The sequence below is a fragment of the Vicugna pacos genome, chromosome 5 (assembly GCF_048564905.1).
Source record: "Vicugna pacos chromosome 5, VicPac4, whole genome shotgun sequence".
Classification (NCBI taxonomy): domain Eukaryota; kingdom Metazoa; phylum Chordata; class Mammalia; order Artiodactyla; family Camelidae; genus Vicugna; species Vicugna pacos.
In genome coordinates, this window is record NC_132991.1 from 68,110,489 (window position 1) to 68,136,848 (window position 26,360).

Below are 26,360 nucleotides of genomic sequence, written 5' to 3' on the forward strand. Positions count from 1 at the left end.
CATTTAGCAACGTCTGGAGACATTTTTGGTTGTCAGTGATAGAAGGGTGCTACTAGCGTCTGGTGGATAGAAGCCAGGAGTGCTGCTAAAATCCTTCATTGCACAGGACAGCCCCCACAACAAAGAATTATCTGACCCACAATTGTGCCAAGGTTGAGAAACTGGCATCTAAAATCAGATGGCATGTTACTCAGTCAGCAAGATGCCAGTTATACTATGTTGTGTGAAGCTGTCTGTTGACAGTTTCTGATAAAGATGAAGAAAGTACCAGCATTAAATCTTCTTAGATTCAAGGGAATACAGGTTTCCTTAGCCAGTGTCTTTCCCCTGAACTCGAGGCTCCTGTTTGTAATCAATATCTCTATTTGGTTATCTAATAGGTGGCTCAGATTTAACTGCTCTAAAATTGAAGCCCTGATGTTTTCTCCCAAACTATTCCTCCCACAATCTTCTCCATCTCAGTTAATGGCTATTCTGTCCTTCTGGTTCATTGAGCAATATCTTTGGAGTCGTTATCTCCTTCTCTTTTTTCCCCCACCCCACTTCCAATCCAGCAGCAAATGCTGTTGACTTAACTTCAGAATATATCCAGAATTTGATCACTTCTCAACGATTTTCACTGCCACCAAGCCAACATCGTCTTGATATAGATTTTTGAAATAGCCTCCCAACCAGTCCTCTGTATTCACTGTTCCCTAACAGTCTGTTATCCACATGGCAGCCAGAGTGGTCCTATTAAAGATAAGTCAGATCTTGCCCCTCCTCTTTTCAAACCCAAAGGCTTTGTATCTTCATCAGTGTAAAACCAAAATCCCTACAGTGGCTTGAAGGACCTTACCAGATCTGCTTTCCTACTACCTGCCCCTATATTCCTTTCTTTCCTCCCTCTCTTACTCTGTCAGCCATACTGCTTCCCATTTGTTCTTTGCCAGAAGTCAGAGCTCATCTCAGAACCTTTTCACTTATCCCCCTGCCTGGATACACTTTCCCATGATTGACCCCCTTACTACCTTTGGGGATTTGCTCAGATGTCACTTTCCCAGGGAGGCCTTCTGTGATCACCCTATTTTAAAATTGAACTCCTTTTCCTTTGCCCTGTGGTTTTCTTGTCTTCTTTTTCTGCTTTATATTTCTCTTTATTTTAGAACCATTTAAAATACTATATTTTACTTTTTATATTTTGCTCACCTATCTTCTCCCATTTGAATGTAAGCTCCATGAGGAGAGGAATTTTTTAATTTGATTCCTGATGTATCTTTAGCGTCTAGAACATTATTTGGCTCATAAGAAGCCATCAAATATTTGAATGAACATTTAACTATATGCATGTGTTCAATCCATCTTTCTCTAGAAGTGTTGCACTCTAAAATCATCAGCAATTATTTTCTTTTAAAATAGTGGATGGAGTGCTGCAAGTGAAATAATGTGAAAACTGATAGTGAAACTTGTTTTTTTTTTGGTTTGTTTTTTTTTTTACAACTAAGTTCTTTAGAGGCAGTAATTACACGTATTTTAAAGAAACTCAGGACAGAATAGTTACTTTCTCCGAAGTTTAGTGATACAAATACCAGTTAGAAAAAATAATTTGAAATTGGCAGTGTTTCATCTTGGGAATGTGGGTATGCAGACTGCCCATCTAAAAAATAAAGTAATTCTGTGGCTTACCTTTCTGCCTCCTTGCTCTCTGAAGCCAACAGCTATAGACACAGTACAGTGTCACATCAGGAAGAGTATGTCTTTTCCCCCTGCCTTTCTCTCTCTTCACTTTTGTTGGAATACTTGCTTCCAGGCACTTCACATATGCTCTCTCATTTAAGCCTCCTCCCACTATCCCTTTGTTATGGGCATTGTTCCAAAGAAGAGTAAGTAGGTCAAATAACTGGAAAGTCTGTATTTGAATTCCAAAACTACATTTGCCTCCCAACTTTTATCAATGTCTTAAAAATAAAATGAAGCTGATTGTTAAAAATGATTATTTCCTGAATATTAAAAGAATGCTTTTAGCATAAAAATATTTTCCATGGATAAACACAGTTACAGAATAATTTCAGTCAGTATTCTTACCAAATCCATCAGTAATGTTCATTTGCAAAGTTGTTAAAATTAGAATGCATTGTAGTTGAAATAAATTCTAATAAGGGCTGTATCTTAAGCAATGTGAAATAAATATTGCAGCTGATTTATTGGTATCATTGTGGTACTTTTATTTACATTAACTAGTAAAACAATACTTTGCAATGAGACAGTAGTTTGCAAATTAAAATGGAAATTGCATGTTGTAAATTTTATAAAGTAGGTTTATTGGAAAGATTAATGCTAAAATACACCTTTGTATTTATTTTCTGGTGGGATTTAAATTAATAATTCCTCTGAATTTGGAATTTCATATACAAAAATGTATTTTTAAGATGAAAATGCTTTTAGAAGCTATTACTGGGGTTTATGGTAGATTCAAAAAGTTTTGCTGAATCTTAAGAATACTTAATGATTGTATTATAAGTATTTTGATAGGAAAAAAATTCCTCAGTATCTGAGCTACTAAAACTTTTCAGTGTTATATATTTTCCCCTCATATGTATAGGGTTTTTTAAATGAAATCTTTCATGGATACACCATTATAACTTATAATATGCAACCCAGTGTATCATAGCTTCAGTGCAATTCCTTCACTTCTTTTACTTTCCAGAACTATTTTGAGAATTAATGTGTGCAAAAATGTTGAGGTATTGGAAAGAAAATAGCAGTTGTGTTTATTGTAGCATCAGATGGCATTGGTACTGAAGTCCTGAGTCATTCTTAACAAACAACGTTTTGCTCTGAAGTATTAACTGGGTGGGAGCACAGGGCTTTCTGAAACTTCAAGAGGACTACATATCTAAAAGGTTGGGGTCATTAATTGATTTCTCAATTATTACAGCTACGTTTCTCCGAAAATTCTAATGTCTGTGTTGCTACATCTCACTGAAATTTACTCAGCTGTACCGTCTTGGTATTTAATTCCAGATTCCACTGGCCTAGTGAGGTTAACAGAAGAAATAGGTAGCGATGAAAGAAGATTCTGCTAAAGATTTGGTGAAATCCAGGGGAAAGCCTGGTTCTCACTCACACACTTAAAATACACCATCCAGTCAGCACTGGCATGGATGCCCTGATCCGCGTTGTGTGGATTTCTTAGAAATCTGTGCAGTTTTTCCTTGAGGAAGTAAAAAAGCATCTTTATTTGGTTTTAGGTCTGTTTTGTTTTTCTTTTCTGTTTTGTTTTGTGTTGGGAGAGCTAGTGAAAGACTTTAAACTATTTAATGGCCAGTTTTATATATAGATATATAGGAGAGGAAGATAGGGAAAAGTAGAAAGTAATGTCAGAGTGTTTTTTCTGTGTTGGGCATTGTGCTTTAGCCCATTGTACTTGTCTTAGCACACTGAATCTGTACAATGCCTTCTGGAATAGGTACCATTACCTCTGTTTTGCAGTGAAAGGAATTTAAGACTGAGAGTGACTAAATAACTTCCCCAAGGATTTGAACCCAGACAGTCTGGTTGTAGAGCTCATACAGCAATACCTTGCTGCTTCATCACAGAATTGAAGGAGAATCAAGACTAGGCTAAACTGGCCAGTGCTTCTTATTCTTACATCCAGACCTAGAGATAGAACTACATGGGCAGTAGAAGAAAGGCAAAAAGATTTATGCAGTAACATCCCCATCTTGTGGTCTTTTAGTATATTCCTGAATATAGTGTTAAAATTTAACAACCATAAACTGGCTCTAATCTTAGATGAATTGAGGCTTAAATAAAATTCAGATGAGAGCTGGTGGTTTCCCACTCTTGTAATAACAGAAATGTTATTATTACTCATTTAATTTTTATAGCAACCTTTGGAGATCAGTGCTATCCTTAACACCATTTTATACATGAGGAAATAAGTAATAAGCCCAGAGTCACATTTGCCAGCAGTGGCTGAGCTGGGGCTCCAGCCCCAGGGTCTGGATTCTTAACCATCATCCTATGCTTATTTTTAATACTCGTGAAGAACACATACACATGTTAGTATGAGTTGGATGTAAATCTGTTTTATTAAAATGTTAATGTGTGTTCACAAACCTCCACTTTGTTCTAGTTATAATCTAAGGTGTTAGCTATCAAAAGGAAGTATTGTATTTGTAATTATGGCTTTGGTACAAGTCCGTTTCTTGATTATGGTTTGGCTGCTATGTTCAGAGCGACGCTTTTCTGTACACCCTCCCCGCCATGGTTCTGGCTCATAAATGGTACTTTATTTTAACATGTTACAGATTCAATTCAGGAAAGTAGTGATCCATAACCTACTTTGCAGAGATTTGTGGAGTGTTTTTGAGAGATTGATGGAGAACTTTATAGCTTTATAACAAATGAAAGTCTTTGGAACTGAGAAGGTGTGGAGCAAAATTTATGTGCAAAATTGACCTTCACATTCACTTTTCTTAAGTGTTTTGAGCACAGCTTTTAGATTTAGGAAAGTAATGATGAAGAAAAGGTAAAAGTTAGATTTGGAGTGATAACTTTTTTGTAGTATTTAAATATTTTGTGGAAATGGAACTATTTAGCATTAAATGAACTGTTTCTATCATTTCTTTTTTTTTTTTTTTAGATTTTTATTGATTCATAATCATTTTACAGTGTTGTGTCAAATTCCAGTGTTCAGTACAATTTTTCAGTCATACATGGACATATACACACTCATTGTCACATTTTTTTCTCTGTGATTTATCATAACATTTTGTGTATATTTCCCTGTGCTATACAGTGTAATCTTGTTTATCTGTTCTACAATTTTGAAATCCCAGTCTATCCCTCTTTTCATCTTAATGTGACAGCATTTAATCTTTGCATATGTACTCTTTTCTATTGGTTTTGTCACTCGGCATGCACATAATTCATTTTTGGTAAGAATGTGTTGAATTTTAATAACTAGTGTTCCATCATACTCTGTTTAACATGGTACATAAGCAGTCATCTCTTGTTAAACACTTTAGATTTCGATTTAGATTTTTTTTTAAGTTAACCAGTAAGCATTTGGATATATGATGGGAGCTTGTGTGGTTGAGTCTAGAGAGAATAGATTTTTTAAAAACTTTTTATTTCAAAATAATGTTGAACTTACAAAAACTTGGAAGAATAGTACAAAGAACTCTTAAATCTCATTCAGATTCACTAATCTTTAATGATTTACCACATTTACTTTATTTTTATATGTACATTTTTTCCTGAACCATTTGAGAATGGTTGCATTTATCTTGCCCTTTTAGCTCTTAATATTTAAGTCTCTATTTCCTAAGAATGAGGATATTGGCAATATAGATTTGATAGGCCTCATGTTGATACAGTGATTGACACAGTGCTATAGAAGATACTGAATGAGAAAATGTAGAGAGGGGAAAGCAAAACGGTCTTGATCTGGCCAAGCAGGTGGCATGAAGGCCAAGAAGAAATAGTTATTTATACATTCCATAAATATCTGAGCACCTAGGCACTGTGTTGGACTGTAAGGGATAAAACTATGAACATAATACACAATGTCCTTATTAGACTATAATTTATTGTATGCAGAGAAGAGTGTCAGTACAAACAACCAAAGGAGCAATTTTAGTGCAGTGAGGCAAGTGCTATAATAGGAAAGACATAAAGTTTAGTTAAAGGATCGTTGATGGCTTTGAGAATGAATTACAGAATGCATTACAACTCGAAGGATGAAGACTAGAGAAGAAAGGTGGATGCGAGATTGCAGGGAATTAAGGGATAAGTGCAAGAGTTACATTGTAGCTGAGTTTAGGAAACTTGGCAGTGAAAAGGAGAAAATAATCATTTAACAAGAGGAGGGTACCCAGAAGAACTGAATGTTTTCCTGTCCTTCCCAGCCTCATGAAACTGGACCAGTTGCATATCAGAGACTGAGATATTAGAGGGGGAATGAATGGGATCTAGGCCATGGTTAGCTTTGAAGCAGGAAAAAGACATACTTATATAGAACTGGAGAGAAGAATGAGAATATACGTGTAGTTGTAGGATACATTGAAGGGATGAAGATTTTTATGATAGATGCAATTTTCTTGGTAATAGAGGGAAGTGAGGTCATATGAAGAGGTGGAAGGGTGAAACCAGAAACTTGAAGAACTTGGAGACTACTTAGAACAGGCTTAGAGGGAATGACTTAGAGGAGAAAAGATTGAGAGTACTGCCAAACAGCAGTCGAGGCCCAGCTGGGGCTTGGAAGTGTGAATTGGTACTGGACAGGGTGTTTCTGTGCAGTTCTCCCATAGAGCTCTTCTGTCCAGAAGTCGAGTTAGGTTATCCTTAAATTATCAAGGGTTAGGATCATCTGTTCTTACCTTCTTTATTTTTGCGTAATATAATGAGGTGCATGCAACTTTCCATTACTGTTTTGTTTCAACGATTCATTTCAATGATCTTTTTCTCTTCCTGCATGATAATGAGAACTGCCCTTTTCCACCTCCTTTACCTATCATTTTCTCCCTTCCTGCATTTTCACAGCATGCTATTTCTCTGAGATGTCCCAGCAAGCAGGCCAAGCGTCATATTGACTTCACAGAAGAACAGGCTGAGCTGACACCAGTAAGTTCTATAAACATGTCCGTGGGACTGCTGAAATATCAGTGAAAGGAATGCATTCTCTAACACTCCTGATGGTGAAACGTTGTCATATCTCAATTTTTTTCAGTAAAAATTAAACCAAGCTTTGAAAACAAATGAGCAACTATAATGTACAGTGCCACTGAATATTAATACTCAGGGTAAGATTATGTTGGTGGTAGCATATCTAATAGAAATTTTGTATTGGAGCCTGAAACCACATGCTTTCTTTTTTAGTCGAAGCTGAGGGCTTCTGTACATTTCTCAAGATTTTAACATATTTAGCGGTTCTTCAGAATGGGGATGTCAAGTAGAATGACTCTTCTGCACTGATGCTTAACGGAAAGCCTAATTTCTTCAAAAATACATTATCTGGTCAGCGGTTGACAAATCTGGATACTTCAGAGCTGCTCTGTTCCATACGGTAGCCACTAGCCACGTGTAGATATTAAGCAATTCAAATGTTAACTTAAATTTAGATGTGCTATAAAGGTAAAAATACATACCAGACTGCAGAGACTTAGTATGAAAAAAAATGTAAAATATCTTGTTAATATTTTGTATTGATTACTTGTTGAAATTTTAATATTTTGGGTATTTCTAGTTAAAAAGATACTAATATTAGTTTATTTCACCATTTTCTTTTTACTTTAAAAAAATATGGTTACTAGAAAACTTTAAATTACATTTGTGGCTTGTATTTCCAGTGGACAGTGCTGCTTCAGAATCATCTATGAAACATAAAAAAAAAATCCCTGACCCCTACCCAACTGAATCAGATTCCCGCTGACTCTCCCACCTCCCCTTCCTTCCTCTCTCCCTCCCTCCCTCCCTCCCTCTCTTCCTTCCTTCCTTCCTAGCCTTTAAAAATACTAATAGTAACCCAGTGAATTGGTTTCACAACCCACTAATGGGTTGTATCCTACTTAGTGGAAAACACTTCTCCAACCTCATCTCTAGCCCCTCTCCCACACTCTTAAGCATCAACCACTCTTATGTAGTATTTGCATTGTCATCTACTTGTCTGTTCTGCCCAGGCAGCTATTCTCAATCCTTTCAGTACCAATATCCCCATTTTGTAACAAATAATTTATAACACTGTTAGTATCCCAAATGAAATTCATAGATAATGCAACTTCCCTACATATCTATTTTATAGTGAATTTAATGCCGTAACACCTAGTATGAAGGAGAAATAGCCAAAAATAATTTATAACATTATAATGTATCTATTTCAGTTTTGAAATGATTGGCCATTTGAAAACTGTATTAAAAGACACAATGAAATAGTCAAATCCTACACCTGGTTATAATTAAGAGCTTTAAATTTAAGAAAAATGAGAAGACCAGAAGTCATTTTTACAGGAAAAAGAAAGCACAAATGTGGGTGGACCCAGAATTAAAACATGTTATGTCAATAGCAGACAAAACATACCTGTATATGGTCATTTAAAAAAAGGGAAATAATTGAAGTAGGAGTAATGTGCTGAGACAATTTATAGATTGCCAAAGAAAAGAAAATGGGAAGTACAAAATTCTTGCAAATAAGAGAAGTCTTATAATTGTAGTGACAGAATCATTCCCTGCCATGTAGCGTGAGATGAGATACTGATAAAATGATTTTTTATTTGATTTTTTACATTATATATTTCACATTGTGCCATATTTTAGAGAACTCTTATAGAGTAATTGAAATATTTTTAAACAATCTTTGTTAATGAAGCTCAGTAAAATCCTTACCTTTCATGTCTTTCATTAATTTAATAGTATTTAGTTCTTAATTCTGTTAAAAGAAATTTCAAATCTCTTCTGTCATTTACTTGCATGTAACAGAGTACATGTTGATACTGCCAGTTTTGGTATTGGCAAATCTTACTTCAAGTAGGTTTCCACTGGTGAATGGTTGTCCAACATAATGAGCAACTCATGCTAAATGCTGAACAAAATTAAGTGCAGACTTCTCTCAATTTACTAAATTTATGTGTTAAATAGCATTCCTGGAAGAGTCATTGAATATTAAAATTATACGGAAATAATTTATATTTATATGTAAAATGAAGTTACTGAGCTCTAAACTCAAATTGTTATAAACAGGATTTTCCATGTATATGATTTTTCCATATAAGGACATTAAAAATTCATGTGTGATGTGGGACTTTGGTTGTTATCATGTGACATTGTTCCATGTTTGCAGGACATCTGGCATTCTTACTTCCCTCCTAATAAGTACCAGTAATGCCCCCTCCTCCTTATTGTGACAGCCCAAAATTTCCCCAACTTTTTCCGAAATGCCTCTCTGAGGGAAGCACCACCCACTTTGAGAACCACTGCTGTCTCTATCACTGCTCTGTCTCTACCCTCCACTGCACCCACAGTGCCTCTTACTCATCCTCCAGGACTCTAAGACTCAGGCTTTTTCAGAAATAGTTTGCTGAGCCCCTGATTTTGGATTGGGTGCTGTCTCTACCTCCTACTTGCTCTTGTACCACTTAACACACCAATGTAGTTGTCAGTTACCTCCCTCACATTGGAAAATAAACTCTGAGAGCAGGGAATGCCTTTCTTGGTCACTTTTGCATCTCCATTGCCTGGCATGGTTCCAGGATCAAAGTTGAATAAATAGTTGAATAAATGAAAAAAAGGGGAAAATGGGAGAAAGAAAAATGGGCAAATAAAGCAGTAGAATGCATTAAAAATAAGCCACTGACTTTGTGTTGCTGGTGGTGAATGAAAGAAATTGTAAGAAGGCTATGTTTAAATGAAGCATTTCATTTTGGAGCAGCATGTAGCAAGACTGAGGCTGATTTAACAACGTGCCCAGACCATTGTGTCTTTCAGTTCTTAAAGTCCTCCAACTGCACAACATTCTCCTTATCCCTCTTGCATCTTTCTCCAGTAACCAGGTCTCCTGCCACCCCCACCACCATTCTAAGGAATTCCAGAACAGTGTGTGACTGGTGCCAGTAGGGAATATAAATTAAAGTAAGGCATTTTTTTCTGCTTCTGGTTTTTAGATTTTCATTTTTTCTGCTACAAATACTTGTAGCTTAGACAGAGGGAGCATGGAGTCCTGGCCTCTGTCTCTGCTGGTAATTAAGCAGTGAACACATGACTGCCCCAAACACAGTGATTTAGGATGCTGTTCAGCTAATGTTTGTGGTCTTATTTTTTAGATGCAGTATATTTTTGGGTCACCAGCCATAATGATTATTTCCTTCTTATTTTAAGCTATTTAAACCTTTCAGTATTTTAAAGTGAGTAACTTCTACTTCTGAGTCTTTAAACAAATAGTAGGATACAGTTTCTTACTGATCAGATACAGATTTTTTTGTGTGTGATTTGAAGTCTTGAGGTGATTTGATTTTAAAGACAGTAAATCTTTTGAGTTTTTTTTTCAAGTTTAAACTTGAATTTAATGTCTGAAATTATATTTATCAGAGAATAGTTTGTTCTGGTAACCTCAAGGAGATTCTTATTTTGTTTGAAATAAAGTTCTCTGAATATAGGTAGTTTACTCATTCTGGGGATCTTTATAAGAGAAAGTAATCTTTATGACTAAGATAAAGTAAATAGGAGTAGGTTTTCAAGAAATTGTTTTCTATATGTTTTCATAATTATGTAAGAATACATTTTTTCCCATTATATGTGAATAGCCAAAAATAAATGGGAGGCAAGGAAAATTATAGTTGTTCATTTTAATTTCCTTCTCAGTTTTCTCCCTGGTCTTAGCCAATTGTTAACCTCAAATTAAATTGAATTTTTAGAAATTTCTGCTTACCTGCTGTCTTTATAGATGAGCCAAGTAATCTTTACCTTCAGGGTATTATACCATCTAGGTAAACAAGGACCTAGGTATAATCTTCTCTGTTCTTGTTATTGTTTGACCTTGTTTGTCCTACTCTTGATAAGTATGTCCAATTTTTGTTTTAACCCTTAGGTTTCCCTCTCCTCCCTCCCCCTCCTGGAGTGGGTGAAAGGGGCAGTTATGCTCGTAAGATTCAACTTGAACTAAAACAAAGCTTAAAAAATACAAGCAAGGAAATACAATATAGCAAATTCCACAACTCAAAATAGTGCAGACATAAGCAAAGCTTAAGTTAATATTATTTTCTGTGACAGCATTTTTAGTCTTGAAGTAGTGTGTTTTATTATCTGTGACAATGAACTTTATGAAAGTAGGTGCTACTCTGGTATTTTTTACATAAGTTTCTTTCAAAAAATTTTGTTTCTCAAGAACAATTTGATACACACTTGGATTTATAAAATATAGTAATATGGAACATTTTCTATAATTCCAGCTGTGCCATGCATTGTTTTAAATGGTGGTCAGTAACTACATAGCATTAAAAAATAAATACTGACTTAGAATTATTTAGGGACAGGCAAGTCTGAATTATATATCAAAACAGCTACAGTTTATACTGTATGAGTTTAAATACAGTTGCATAAACTTACAACGCGTTACTAAAAAGTTTTTAAGGAGGAAAGGATGGTTAGGACTAGGTTATTCACAAATAATTTTTATGAAAATATACTAATTGCTTGAATTAATTTAACCAATTTAAGGGAAAACATTTCATAATGTTTTGTTTATATCATTCATTTGCTGTAGAAGTCTTTTAGTGAGCGACAGTATTCTTATATAGTAAGTGACTTAATAAAATTTTACTGAAAACAAGTGATATCCGTTAGGCAAAATATGTATGGACATTTTTCCTCTTGCTGTGGCTGTCATTGATTTGGTCAGAAATATTTGCAGAAGTTTAAAAAGTGAGGTAGGTTTTTTTTTCCTATAAGAATATACTATTTAAAGCTATAGAGATCTTGTGTAGGCTATAACAAGAGGAACGAATGTGGTTAGTTTAACACCTGTGTGTTTGTGCTGTATGCACAGCACTCAGAAGCACTGCCCTAGAAGACAAACTGCTCTGTGATCTTTGCAGCATGTGACATTTTCCCAGTGAGGGATCAGCAAGAGTGGGCTAGGGAGCGCCTACTGGCATAGATGGTGTCTTTGCCTCCCCTCCTTTTCTTCTTCTTTTTTTTTCTTTCTTTCTTTCTTTCCTCTTCTTTTTTTTTTTTTTGATTTGAAAACATTTCAATGAGTTTAGAAATAAGATAGGAGATTAATGATAGAGAATCATTCTTGCTTTGTCTACTTTATATTTTAAACACGTGAAACCTCCACTGACTTCTGTTACTTTTTTTGTTTTTCTCTCTCTTTTTCTGCACAAGCACTCCTATCTGGACAGGGAAACCTCCCTTCTTCTGAGAAACATTGCAGGAAAACCTTCCCATTTGCTGACCAAGGTGATACTTCTTCTTCCACCTGCATGTAAATATTTATTGTCTTGTAGGTAGATTGTAATTTCTGTTTTTGATTGTGCTCTCAAATTTCTCAGATTGTGCTTTCTTATTTTGGTTCCTTTGTTCTTAATAGAGGCATTTTTTTCTCCCACAGAAGGTAATTATTTACTGATTTTAATGACTATCAGAAAATATTGAGAGTAGAAAATATTTTCAGTAATTTTTCACTAGTTTTTAACTTCTGTAAATACTTGGCAGTCTGCTCAAGTATGTTGCACTTTTTCTAGTTTAACATTGTATTTCATTTTAAAGTCTAAAAACCATTGCTTTACTTTTAATTTTTACCACTAGTGGCCATCCATGCTGTGAGTTTCCTTAACAAACTTTGTTTTCTAATTTCTGTTTATGTTATCAACACCTCATTTAATTAAATGTTTATTTTTATAACAGAATCTTACTTTATATTAGTTTAATCAAATAGGAAGAGAAGACTGCAATTTAAATTTCTCAGTTCTCTGCCTTCAGAATGGTTTGAATGGGTCCAGCTGGATTTTCATTGGGCTGGTGTTTTACAACATTTAAAATCATTTAGCCGTTGTCATCATTAACTAAGGAATAACAGAATAGGGAAGCTGGATAGCTTTCCACCTCTTTTAAAGTCATGTTTTTATTTCATTATTTTATCTAATGTTAAATTCAAGCATGTCAGGCTTGGTTATAGGTCCTGAAGAATGTACAAAGTAATTATGGTTACTGTCTCTAAGTTGTTATTATTGTATCTGAGGTTCTCTTTAAAAAAAAATTATTTCTTTTTCACCTTACAAACTTGTGAAAGAAGACAGTAAGGCTAAAATTAAAATCTCCCTGAGTAGCACCTCAGAGAGAAGACCCAAGAGCCGGCAGTGAACCTTTTCTCTTGCTTGAGTTTCTGTCCTCAGAGGGGACCTAGGAATATGGTAGAAGCACCTTAAAGATCAGGGAAATGTAGAAATCTGAGCAAGTAATAGCCATTTACTTTATAACCATAGCAAAGTTCTTTCCTTTTTCTTAGCTCTTCCTTCTGTTAATACTCTCCCTGGAATCCACGCTCCCAGCTCCAACTAGGATCTCTGTTCTAGATCAGATCTCTCTCCCTGAGAGCAGCTCACTTGCAGATCACTGTCAGACATTTCCTGGAAGGTTACCGGCACCTCCAGTTCTGCAGGTCTTTAGATTCCTTAGCCACATGCTCCCTCGGGCCTCCCAATTTGTATCTGTCTATCTTCTTTTGACACTTCTGTTTCTGTTCAGAATGCTGACATTCTCCCAGTTACCCAGGTTCAAGCCCCCTTCCCCCTTGGCACCTTTCTTTTTCTCACTTATTATCTATCTCAAAGCTTTTGTAAGCTTGTCGTAATTTGGAGGATTGATTGAGTTCACCCATCCATCTCTTTTCCGTTGCCACCACCCTAAAATGGCCTCTTATGTCTCATTAGAGCCACTACACTCATGCCTGACCCTCCTTCAGTCCATTTTGTACACTGCTCTCAGATGAAGTGTAACATTGTACCATTTCCATTGCCTATTTATTCAGCAGATATTTGTTGAGTCATATACTGTGTTAGGTGTTGGGATATAATATAAAGTGGACTTCCCTGCCCTCAGCATCTCACAATCCACTTAAGAAGGTAGATTTTAAAAAGTTTATAAACAAGCATGTAAACATATTCTAAATCATGTGAAGTGCTCTGAAGGAAACAAGTTAAGTGATACAGACTACTGGGGCGAGGATTAGAGCTATATTTCCTTTAGACGGTGAGATGAGAAAAGGCCCTTCTAAGGAGGTGACATTTAATCTAAAGCGTGGAGGTTGAAAAGAAGCCAACTTGAGGGTGATGGGAAGTGTTCTAAGTAGAGAGGCTCAGGAAGAAAAGAGCTTCGTGTGTTTGAGAAGTGGAAGAAAGACTATGCTGCTGGAGCCACAGTAAATGAATGAAGATATGAGTGTCTTGATTTGGGTTTGGAGAGGTAGGCAGGAACCAGATCACTCAAGGCATGCTAAGAAGTCTGTATTTTTTTTTTCTAAACGCAGTGGGAAACTATTGAAGAGAAAAACTTCATTCATTCAGCAAATATTTACTGAATACCTATTATATGCCAGACCCTGTTTACAACCCTGGAGATAGGGCAGTGAACAGAACAGAGCTCCTACCACAAGGAGAGTAGTTGTTCGCAAGTTTGGGATAAATGCAGTCAGTAGCTTCTCATCTCCCTCCGCCCAGAGATGCTGATGCTGCCTGCAGGGTGAGAGCCATCACTGCTAGGATCATATCTTCTCCCTTCACCTGAGTGGTGGCATAACTGGCATATGTAGCCAACATCTGGCTCTAGCTACCTCTGTATACTGCTCCGCTTAAATACAACCAGAAATTTGATTAGGAAAGTGATTCTGTAGCATAGAACCTAAACAGTTAGGGTGGAATGAGGGATGGGTCAAGGACAAGGTGGCAGAAATTCCTAAATAACCAGAGACACAGGGGCCTCTCGATGTCAGTGCCCTTTGTACCAGAGCACACAGCTGTTTTGAAGCTAAATTGAGCTTATACTTCATACAACCTGTGTGGCAGCCTGGTTCCCCTTACCCAAAAAGCACGGTGTCCCGGTTACTGACCTACCTGAGATCTGCCCTTTTCCAGTAGGACTTTGTAATACCTGGTAGTAAGTACACGTTAGAATGAATGCAGTAACACTGCTTTTAGGTCAAGGGTGCAAAAGGAATTCTTGGGGTTTTTTGTTTTTGTTTTTCATCACCAATCCAATTGTCACTATACCACTGTTAATGAAATAACTACCCCATATACAGTTCTGAGCCAGGACCCTGTGCAAAAAAAATTCTAACCAGTTTCTTGTAGGAGCAGCATTAGTGCCAACACAGGACTATTTTACCATAAATGGGAGCAGTAGGCAAAGGACACATTGCTGATCTGATGTCCTTAAATCTCTGGGTACCATTCTGAAGACTTTCCCTGACCTCCTGATCAAATACTGCATCTTTGTCATTCTTCACTCCCTTAACCTGCTTTATTTCTTCCCATAGAATTTACCACTGATTTATCACATACCTATTTCTTTCTTGTCTCTTGTTAAATGAAACTCCATGAAAGCAGGAACTCTGTATCCCTTGCATTCAAACACAAAGCTCAATACACATCTGTCAGTACAGTCTCAATAAACATCTGTCATGTAAAAGAATGGTCCTCTAGTAACATCAAGGTTTCAAGGACTGCTGTAATGTTCACCATTTTCTTTGCTTCAGAGAATGTTGTAAAAATGTTGTTATAAAGCCTTTTATTTTTGACAAAACTGTTTTTATTTACTGTTATCCCAAAAGTTTATGCAATATCCCTTAAGGACAGAAGGGACTGTGACATTATAGTGGAAAAAGCAAGTAGTTAGTCATTTGATAATTGCCTGTATGATCTTACGTAAGTCTTTCTGGGTCTTAATCAGTACAGTGGATATAATAGTGTTAGCCTGCATTATTGAGAATTAAATGAGACAGCATGTGTAACGTGCCTCCTAGTGTATGGCAAGTAGGTGTTCAGTTAATGTTAGTGAGAGTATCAATTTCATGATTTATTTGGGATGGGGGGAGTAAACTAGTTGTTGCTATTATTATTTTGGCTCTAAGCAGTTTTATAGAGCATTTAATGGGCATTAAACTTACCGCTCTTAAGTTTTCTTTGGATCATTTAACTTATATAACTTTATTATTGCTGTAATCTGTGAAATAAACGTGATTTTGAAGAAACTACGAACTACTCTTCAGCCCCTGAATTTCAACCTGATTTGTTCTGATTTGTTCTGAACCCACAAAGCCTTAATAATTTCTTAGTTGAAGGAATTCACTAGCCGCTTCTTTACAACTGTAACAATTTCTGTAAGTATTCTAATTTTTACACTGAAGAGAGTGCTGTAACACTTTGTAACCACAGCATTGGCTTTCATTTAATCATAAGATCTTCACTGAGTTTTTGTCCTTTATGTAAATTTGAGGAGGCTTGGCATTTGATGGTTATTGATAGCCACACAGGAGTTTTTCAGGTAGAAAGTGGATTGTCTCTTGCTTTTTTAAGGAAAGGTGTAGGAGAGAGAGTTAAGTTGTTATATGTGTGAGGTATCTTTTGCTTATGTTTAGGATGGTTGTGGGACAAACAACGTGAAAGGATAGTCCAAAGATAAGGGGCAGAAAACTTAAGGCCTGAGTTTGTCAACTTTAACAAACAGGAGAGAATATGAGACAAACAAAGCTTGTTCTTTGTATTAGACTTGGGCTGCAGACATTGACCACAGATTTGCATTGCCTAAATAAATAAAAACTTTTAGATGTCTTCTAAGTATATAATCTAAGCACAAAAGCAAAGATTTATTGACCTTTCCAATATTGCACAACACTCTGAGCTTAAAACAATTTCTTCCTTTCTTTGGTGATTATGGTTAAAAGAGATGATTCTGGCTTAAATATGGTAGCTAAAAATCAGATTTTCTGAGGAAGAGTTTATTATTGGCTTCTTTCACTTAGTAATCTGCATTTAAGTTTCTTTCTTGTCATTTCATGGCATTTCTTTTTTAGCAATGAATAGTATTCCATGGTCGGGATGTAGTACAGTTTATCCATTTGCCTGCTAAATAATATCTTGGTTTCTTCCAAGTTTTGGCAGTTATAAAGAAAGCTGCTGTAAGCATCAGTGTGCAGGTTTTCGGGTGGAGGTAAGTTTTCAGCTCATTTGGGTCGATATTAGGAACATTATTACTGGATTGTAATGTAAGAACATGTTTAGTTTCATAAGAGACCATCAAGCTGTCTTCCAAAGTGGCTGTACCACATTGCATTCCCACTAGTAATGAATGAGAGTCCCTGTTGCTCCACGACCTCACCAGCATTTGGTGTTTTCAGTATTTTGGATTTTGGCCATTCTAATATGCGTGTAGTGGTACATATTGTTTTAATTTGCAGTTCCCTAGTGATATATGATATTGAGCATCTTTTCACAGGCTACTTGCCATCTGTGAAATCTTTTTGGTGAGTTCTATTCAGGTTTTTTGCCCAATTTTTAAATTGGGTTGTTTATTTTCTTGAGTTTGTTGTTATAAATTTTGGATAATAGTCCTTTATCTGATATATCTGATATATATTTTATAAATATTTTCTCCTAGTCTATGGCTTGTCTTGTCATCCTCTTGAATATTCTTTTTATGTTTTTTAAAGACTTTTTTGAGGCTTTGAGGACATCTTTCAAACTTTTTCTTTAACTTCTGTAGGTTAATTAAAATATCTTAAAAGAATTTGGCCTTTTAGAAGTTCATGTTTATATTCCAGATAGAAAAAGCACTGATTCTGTCAGTTTTTTCATCATCAGACTTTGAGATTTAAATTTGCTTTTCAGAAATAAGAAGTGAAACTTGAAAATATGCCTTGGTAAATTTTTCTTCTTTATAGCAGCCGTTCATACCAATTTAAGGATATGGAAAATGACCCATGGAGAACATACCATCATTATCCCCTTGAGAAAACATTCATAAAAACTTCTGCTTCCCTCTTTCTCTTCCAAAAAAATTGTCAAATAACTGATTTCATAAAAGCATTGGAAAACGCTGGTGTTTAAAATTCCTTTATAGAGGAGTCTCTACTCACCAGAAACGCATAACAGGGTTTCGTGATTTAGCTAATAATGATTTTGTTTCTCTAAGAAACACATAATTCTAATAACAGAATATTAATGAGTTTAGTTCTCTCATTTTATAGATTGCTTTAAAAACAAAAGAAAAAGCATCCTATGTTAAAATATACAGTCAGCATATTTTATTATAAAAATTCTGTAATGTAGTCTGTATTTGCATAAAGGGGAAGATAGGATGATTTAATCTTTTAATCAAAGGAATATATAATAGTCTCATAGTCAAGTTTTATCTTACCCTTCTCCGTTGTTAAAATGCAGTTCTTTGTTCTCTGTCTAATTGGGGTTACAGATAGTATTTCCAGACCTCCCTTATTATGTTAATTCACTGACTGCTTTCATTGAAATGGATCAGATTTCTGGCAAACAAGCCCACTGTCTTCCCTAACCACAGTTTTTTTTCTCTGTTCCACAGAGTAGTAAATACTAAGCTTGAAATGAGGGGAGACAGCCTAGAGTATAAAATGGAGAGAAGCAGTTCAGAAATAAGAAAGCCAACAGAATTTAGGAGAACAGGAAATAAGCTATTAAATGAATTGAGTTTTTGTTTTTTTGCCCTGGAAATTACAGCTTTTTAATAAAGAATAACACATGGATTGTGGTTTTTAATCACAATCTAGAGCAGATAAAGTTTGGCTAATATAATTAGGTTTCTCTCTCTTTTAAAAGTCATATTAAATAAAGGAATATATAATATAGCATTTTATGTTCTTTTAGATGTTTTCTAGAGTAATCAAAAGCTTCGAATTAGAAAGTAATCCTTTATCTATAAGCAAAGGTTTACTTGAGTTTTTTTCAACTGGAGATTAATGCTGCAGTGTACTATGGCCTATTGCTGGAAAGTACAAGTAAGTACCAGTATTACAGCACTGTATGTTATTTTAGGAGAAAATAGGCAAATGTTTTAAGTACAGTTTTATCAGTACTCATCATCTAAATTTTATAAAGTAGAAATTACTATAAATATTTGGAAAATTATATTTAGTATTTTAAAAATTTATCCATGAATTAGTAAAAACAAAATTGAGTTTAGTGATATGAGACATTGATTATATTGTGTGATTTTTTTTTTTCCAACTCAGAGTTAAACCTAGAATGTAGGTTAATGTACCTCTATTTATTTGTATTGGTATATTTATGAGAACATACGTACATTTTCTATTAAGTATTTTTATATGGATTCAAGGAAATAAAATGATACTGTCTTGTGCTATTTTTATGATGATGATACATTTTTCAGTGTAACAGCACAAAACATTACTATGCAAAAGATTGCTCATACTTTGGAGAGGGTATAAATTCAAAGTCACTGGCAGGCCCACAGATAGCCCATTAAATCCTCATGTTTCCCCTGTCCTGAAACCCTGCAATTCATCTGCTTCAGATTGACAGAATCAAACTATTGAATAAAATCAAAATTAAATCAAATTAATTTACTACATCACTAGAATATGAAAATCTAGTCTTATAAGCAATCTTCAAGTGTGCATCTTAAAAAAATATTCCTTTATAATATGTCTGCTTTTGCTTTGTGAACAGGGTTATTTTTTAAATGTGCTCTGTATAAGTGTGAAGTTATAGTCTTATTGAAATTCAATGCTAGCAGCATCTTAAGTATAAAAAGACTTCTCAAAAAATTCCCATTATTTTAGCTTTGGTTTATCTAAAGTGCTTTGTGTTCACAGGAAGAACAGGCAGCAAAATTGAAAGCTGAGAAGATCAGAGTTGCACTAGAGAAAATTAAAGAGGCACAAGTGAAAAAGGTGATATTTGGGCTTTTTCCTGGTTTGAGATTTTTATCAGTTTTTATAGATTTATAAAGAATTGCCTTGTTTGTATAATGTACTTCTAAGATATAGGAAGCTATAGAGGGGTATTTTTTCTAATACGTTTTTCACATGTATTTTTTGTGGATAAAATACAGTATAAAAGAATTAATTTTCTGGTTTTAAATTCTCCTGAAAGAGTAAAACACAATAGTCTTATTATTATAATCTTACTTGGTATTTTAATTTTAAAAGTGCTTTAAATTTGTTTAGTTAGTTTATTTAAAACCTAATTTTAGAATATATTTCTTACATAATAAAGTCATTATTTATGTTTTAATTTATATTTACCTAAGGACATTACTAAGAACATTACTCGGTATTGGAAGAAACCTCTAGAATGCCTGTGTTTTGGTCTGTATTAATTTCCTTTTTACCTGTTATAGCTGGTGATTAGAGTTCACATGTCTGACGACAGTTCTAAAACAATGATGGTGGACGAGAGGCAGACAGTGAGACAAGTGCTGGATAACCTGATGGACAAATCCCACTGCGGTTTTAGTTTAGACTGGTCGCTGGTGGAGACTGTCTCTGAGTTACAAATGGGTTAGTAATATCATTGTTATAATTACTTTTCCATTTCTATGTAATTTCAGTAGTTTCATGTTGATAAAAGCAACTTGAGACATCTTATATATATGTATTTTGAGATTTCTTTGAATACAGTATTAGTTCCAGTTCACTTTAGATTTTCCTATGGCCAGAACAAAGGGTGTTGTTACTGTTTTTAAGGTGACAAAATACTTTTTCCCTTCAAATAAGAACTGTGTATATTGACACGTTTACTGAAGACCATTATTCACATTTGTACTGAAGTCTTTAAACCAACATTTGACGTAAACATAAAGCACATAAAGGGGAAACATAAAGCACATCTTGTTTTTTGCTAGATGTACGAAGTCTTAGTTTCCTATGTTTTGTAGTGTGGTATGGTGTTTGTTAATTTTGAAAATTCCTAATTTTTTATACCACCTTTGACTTGTTTAAAAACTTTTGGTTTTGTAATGTTAGCTGTAATTACAGAAACCTTGCAGTAATTATTTTGTTAGACTTCACTGAATCAGAAACCAGTTTCAACTTGCTATTTTGTTTTAAAAATGTAGTTGCATTATAGTACCTTATCATATCTTTAAATATTTCACAGCGGTCTCCAGAGAAATAAAAATTTAATTATTAACCCTTTTCTCTCAGAATGCACATACACATCCCCCAAAACCAAGCCATAAGTTAGTTTGTTAACATATATAAACATGTATTCTAATAATACTTACCTGTAACTATTCGTGGAGAATTAGAAAGGTTTGCATTCAGAGGTAGCATCATCATATGCAGAAAATGTTTGGATGCTAGTTTTTGGAATATTTCCATAGCCATAGGTTAAAAGATTCATATATGTAATATTTCTCTATTGCCTTTATATAATTGACTATAATGTCTTAAATAACTATCATTTAATCACAGTGATTCAAATATAATATGTAGTCATTCAGTACTTGTTGAATGAATAAAAGAAAACAAGGAACTACTAAGAGCCCAAAACAAGATGATGGAAACAAACTATGACAAATTTGAATCACTCAATTAAACAGCAAAGATTATTATAAAGGATGAATATACAAAATGCAACTGTTTGCTGTTTACAAAAAAAACCTTTTACCTAAAGACACAAGTTGAAAGTAAAAGGAATGCTGAAAGACACTAACCAAAAGAAAGATAGTATTAACTATGTTAATATCAGACAAAACAGACTTTAAGCAAAATGCATTACTAGAGAAAAAGAGAACCACACATCTTCACTAGGAAAATATAATCATTCTACATTTTATCTAATAGTAGCATTAAAATGTATAAAGCAAAAGTTGACAGAACTACCAAGAGAAATTCACAAGTCAGCCTTCATAGTAGAATCTTTTCACCTAAGAAGCTTTATAGTGATCAGTATAATCAAGCAAGCAAAAATGAATATAGAAATATTTAGAACACTGATAACAGAAAAGTATACATTCTTTTCAGGCAGAAATGGAATATTTCCAAAAAGTGATTCCAGTATAAGGCAATCAGCAGCTCATGAGAAATTTCAAAAAACTAATCTTTAGAATATGTTCATTGAACATATGTTCAGTATATAGGACATGTTCTTTGATTCCTAATTTAGAAATCAGAAGATACATCTTTGTTTAAAATTAAACAGAACTCATGGATCAAAGAAATCATCTTGGAAATCTTTTAAATGACAAGAAATGAATACTGTTGGGAGTACTTAATACCAGAATTTATGAAATGCAGCTAACATGTTGGGGTTAAGGGTGAGATGGGAAAAAGCTGAAGGTTGAAGAAGATGTAGAAGTCAAAAGACCTAGATTCTAGTCTAATTCTTCCATGTAGCAGCTGTGTGACCTTGCTGAAGTCACTTAACACCACTAGGACGTATTTCCTTATTTGAAAATAGAAGGAAACCAGGTAATCTCTAAGGACTAAGGACTGTACTGTCAGTTAAAAGTCTTTGGTTCTGCTGTGAATTACTTCACGAGGTTTCATGTCTTTTATGCAATCCTGATCAATACTAACGGAATACTGATATTTTATTTGGGGACAGAGAGAATCTTTGAAGACCATGAAAACTTGGTGGAAAATCTTCTTAACTGGACAAGAGATAGTCAAAACAAGCTTATATTTATGGAGCGAATAGAAAAATATGCACTTTTCAAAAACCCACAGGTGAGACTAGCTTACAGAGGTCAGGATTTTTAAATGTTTATGTTACATAATTTTATATGTTTATATTATATATTTCTGTCACTACTGAGTTAATAGAGTTAAAAGACTGGCAGCCACCCAGTTGGAGCATTGTGGCTGCAGAATCTCAGCATTCACTAATGCTGAGACGGAAAGTCTGCTGGGACCCAGGTGTCAGGCCTCAGAGGGGTTCCCAGTCCCACAGAGCCAGGTGGGGTGAGCCCTTGGGGAAGCAGGATCACTTCCAGGGGGGTTACCAGGTTTCTGTTCCTAATTCAGAGAGAGCTGTTTTGAACCCAGCAATTTATTTGGTGAGTTTCTCATCTATCAAAGAAAAGTACTTGCATATTTAAGTTTCTCTACTTTTGTCATTTATCCAAATGACTCTATGATTTCTTTTTTGAGTTATGTTTCTGAAAATCCCAATAACCTTGATTATAAAATGGTTCCACATTCTAATGTATGTTACCTTGATTTATTTGGTATCTTTGCTTATTCCAAAATAATGTTTGAGTTAATCCTTTCTATACCCAAATATTTATAAAAACCAGTAGATGAGCCAGAACAACCCCACTCTAAAAAGCAGTAATGAGGAAAAATACTAGTAGTTAAAGGTATTGAATAGGTATCCTTCAGTTGGCTGAATAGTGACACATCTTTCCTGGATATATTTTAGTGAAGAATACACATTTGGAAATACCAACAGATCTTTTTATGGATGATTGTGAAGAGATTTTTCCGAAGGCAATTAATTAGAATTCAGATTTTAGTTGAGTCAAGCAAATGAGATCACAGTAGTCTCAGAGAATTTGGGACTTCTTCTTTAAAAGCCAGAACATAGTAAATTCTCTGCATCTGGATCAGTTAAGCTCAGCATATTTTAAGGAAATTTGCCTTACTTGTTGTACTTAATAATTTGTAAACCTTTCAGGTCCTGTAAGTGTAGCTTTCATTAGATTCACCAAAACATTTGCTAGCTGTCACATGCAGTATCACCTCAGGATTTTGGGGAGGGCGGTTTATGGAATAATTAAGGATAAATGGATAAACTAAGGAGGAGGCCAGTGGTTAAGCATCTCTGTGAAGATGCCACGAACAAGTTGCTTTTCGAAGGGACTTCCCTGCACTCTACACAGGCAGAAGTTGACACAGAGTTGCTGTGTCTCTAGAAGAAATCATATATGCACTTGTGCCAAGGGAATAGTGCAGTGGGTTTATCCTTTGACTTTGATTTATTCATTTTTCCAGAATTATCTTCTGGGGAAAAAAGAAACAGCTGAGATGGCAGATAGAAACAAAGAAGTGCTGTTGGAGGTATGACTCTTACCTTCCCTCTGTCCCTTTCCTGCATGTTATACTACTAAAATATTAAGCACCTTTTTTGATGTCAAGTATGTTGCTATTTTGCCAAGCTGTATACTAGTGGACTAAAAGGAGTTAGGAGCTTGTAGTAGCTGACAACTGGGAGAAAAGGCTGGCCAGTGAAGGATGTGATTGTGACGTTTCATCCGCTTACCCAGGGAGAAATTTGAATATAGTTAGCTGTTTACAAAATATTTCAAGCTTTAGCCTTAAATAACTCAAATAATTTTTAAAATCATAATGATTATTTTTAAAAAAGTATCTCCTTATTTTAAAGAGCAATAAAACAAATTTAAACATAATTGAATTTTTGCCTTTGCTGATTTTACAGAACTAAGTCAAAGAAGTTAGTATGTTTGAAAACCTAAATAAACTTACTTAGCAACAAGGCTCTTAGGAAGATGAAGATCAGCCCTCAGCTTTCATAGTGATGCTAGCTGCAATTAAGAAAACTGCTCTTTATAATTCCTGATTTTTCTGAATTTTGGGGAGAGAGAAGTTAATTCGTTTCATGTGTTCATGTTTAGTGAGGGGGTTCTACTTTCCTTTAACCAAATACATGATTGATTTTTTAATTAAATTTTTATCTAAGTATAGGCATTAGAATCCAAAATTTTGAGTTTGTTTACATTCCTTTCAACCCAGTATTAAATATTTTAAAAATAAATGTCCTTTTGTTTTAAAATCATATAGATAGTTTCTAAATTGTAACAGTGTAATCATTCATTTAGCATGTTGCTTTCTTTTAAAATATATTCCTACTTAGTGTGACAGCTAATCTAAATGTTGAAGAAAAAATCTAATGCTTATGTGAGCTCTGACACTTTCATTATATTTACTGTAACTATGCTGTTTACAAATGCGTTTAAGTACTGTTATATGCAACTCAGTTCACATTTCAACTTAGTTTCTTCAAAACAATGTCAGGTCAAAGTTCACAGAGATTACCATAGTTGTTCCAAAATAAAGCCATGTTATGTTTAGAGTAGAAAGTTCTGCTTTTGTTTTTGTTTTTATGTTTGGCGGGGGGGAGGTAATTAGGTTTATTTATTCATTTTAGTGGGGGTACTAGGGATTGAACCCAGGATCTTGGGCACGCTAGGAATGCGCTCTACCATTGAGCTATACCCTTCCCTCTAGAGTGGAAAGTTCTAATTGAAGTAAAATTAGCAGCATGGTTTTTATACAAAGGCCTTTTGGTTTAATCACAATGTCATGCATTTCACAGGGGTAAATATAACTTTGTTCTGAGAACTCAAAGATCATGTCTTTCCAAATCATCTTTTTATTTTAGGAGTGTTTTTGTGGAAGTTCTGTAACTGTACCAGAAATTGAGGGAGTCCTTTGGTTGAAAGATGATGGCAAGAAGTCCTGGAAAAAGCGTTATTTTCTCTTGCGAGCATCTGGTATCTACTATGTCCCTAAAGGAAAAACAAAGGTGCGTGCGACCCTCTGCTGGTTTTGAGCTTCCTCATTATGGTGATTGATCTTAATTTGTAGTGAGCATGTGGACAAGGTGCTCCAGGCTCTGATTTGTTTCAACTCATGTAGGGCACACATACTGTTTGTTGATTGATCTCTTACAAGGAAGAGGAAACCTGAAAATGTTCGCTCTCTTATCATTAGTTGGGCCCATCTCAATTCTTCTGGCAAGTTTGAAATCAGGCTTTTTTTTTTTTTTTTTTTGGCCCTTTTGCCAGAGTTGTTTTTGCTTGTTACTGTTTTGGGAGAACAGCTTTCTGGGATTACAGGCGGTTCAGTCTTGCTTGGGTAATGTCTTCTGACAAGGGCCCCTGTGGTAGCTGTCACTTCTGTGCGTACTGGGGGCCCAGCCAGCACTGTTGAAGCTCTTTACAGTATCACCTCACCCAGTCTTTTCCACTGTCCTGAGAGGTACACATTGTCGCCCATATTTAACTGGTGAGGAAACCCTGACTTGAGAATTGCTGTACTTGAAATATGCACTACAGGCACTGAACTACGTATCTCTTATTCTTTCCAGAGAGCTCTGTGTATTGTCTTGTGTTTAATACAGTGTACTGTATTTAAAGCTCTTAAAAACTCCACCCATTCCAAGCAAGTCATTGTTCATTATGAATGGCAAGACAGTATGAAATAGACTGCCTTTTTTGTTGCCTAATGGATTAAAGAAGAAACATTTACAGAGAATCTCACTGTCTTGTCTTCTGCAAAATAGCAATAATTTCTACTTGGTAAAGTTCGATTTTCAAGTAGAAGCTGTTACTAGTGATATTTGCATGTTCACACATTGTTGTTAATTCAGTGTTACGGGCATTTTATTTTAGGTATCTCGGGATCTCGTGTGTTTTCTCCAGCTGGATCACGTCAATGTTTATTATGGACAGGACTATCGAAACAAATACAAAGCACCTACTGACTATTGTCTGGTGCTCAAGGTAAACATGTGTCTCTTTTTGGGAATTTTAATTGATATTAGTGATAGAGCAGGTTATTGGACATCGCAGAATAGTGATCTCCATCAAGTATATTATTTTTGCTTTTTCTGTAGGTTTTTGAAGGAATGGTGAAGGATGGTAAGGAAAAGAAGCATGTGCTATCCCACAGCTGACCTTAGCTAAGTAGCCCTGATTAGATTGATGATACTAAGAAATGGATACTGGATTATAAGCTTTTAGTCATATATAAAGTGGATTAGATTATAAATTTGAGACTTTCAGTTAATCATAGGCTTATTTTAGGAAAGCTTAAATCATAGCCAGATGTGGGAAAACATAGGTATTTTGTGTGTTTTAGTTCTTTTCCT

The 26,360-nt window shown here is 35.0% G+C and overlaps 1 protein-coding gene across 2 annotated transcripts in view; it reads left to right on the forward strand.

The window, feature by feature from the left end:
- RAPH1 (Ras association (RalGDS/AF-6) and pleckstrin homology domains 1) overlaps positions 1 to 26,360 on the forward strand; it is an 83,727-nt gene that overhangs the window by 38,068 nt on the left and 19,299 nt on the right. The window contains exons 5-12 of one of the 2 annotated variants that reach the window (XM_072961417.1): positions 6,529 to 6,609; positions 11,863 to 11,937; positions 19,337 to 19,414; positions 19,864 to 20,023; positions 22,074 to 22,195; positions 23,462 to 23,527; positions 24,870 to 25,013; positions 25,882 to 25,992. In XM_072961417.1, coding sequence (XP_072817518.1) covers positions 6,529 to 6,609; positions 11,863 to 11,937; positions 19,337 to 19,414; positions 19,864 to 20,023; positions 22,074 to 22,195; positions 23,462 to 23,527; positions 24,870 to 25,013; positions 25,882 to 25,992 — 837 coding nt within the window. The remainder of the gene's footprint in view (positions 1 to 6,528; positions 6,610 to 11,862; positions 11,938 to 19,336; positions 19,415 to 19,863; positions 20,024 to 22,073; positions 22,196 to 23,461; positions 23,528 to 24,869; positions 25,014 to 25,881; positions 25,993 to 26,360) is intronic. The other variant, XM_072961416.1, reaches the window with a different exon arrangement.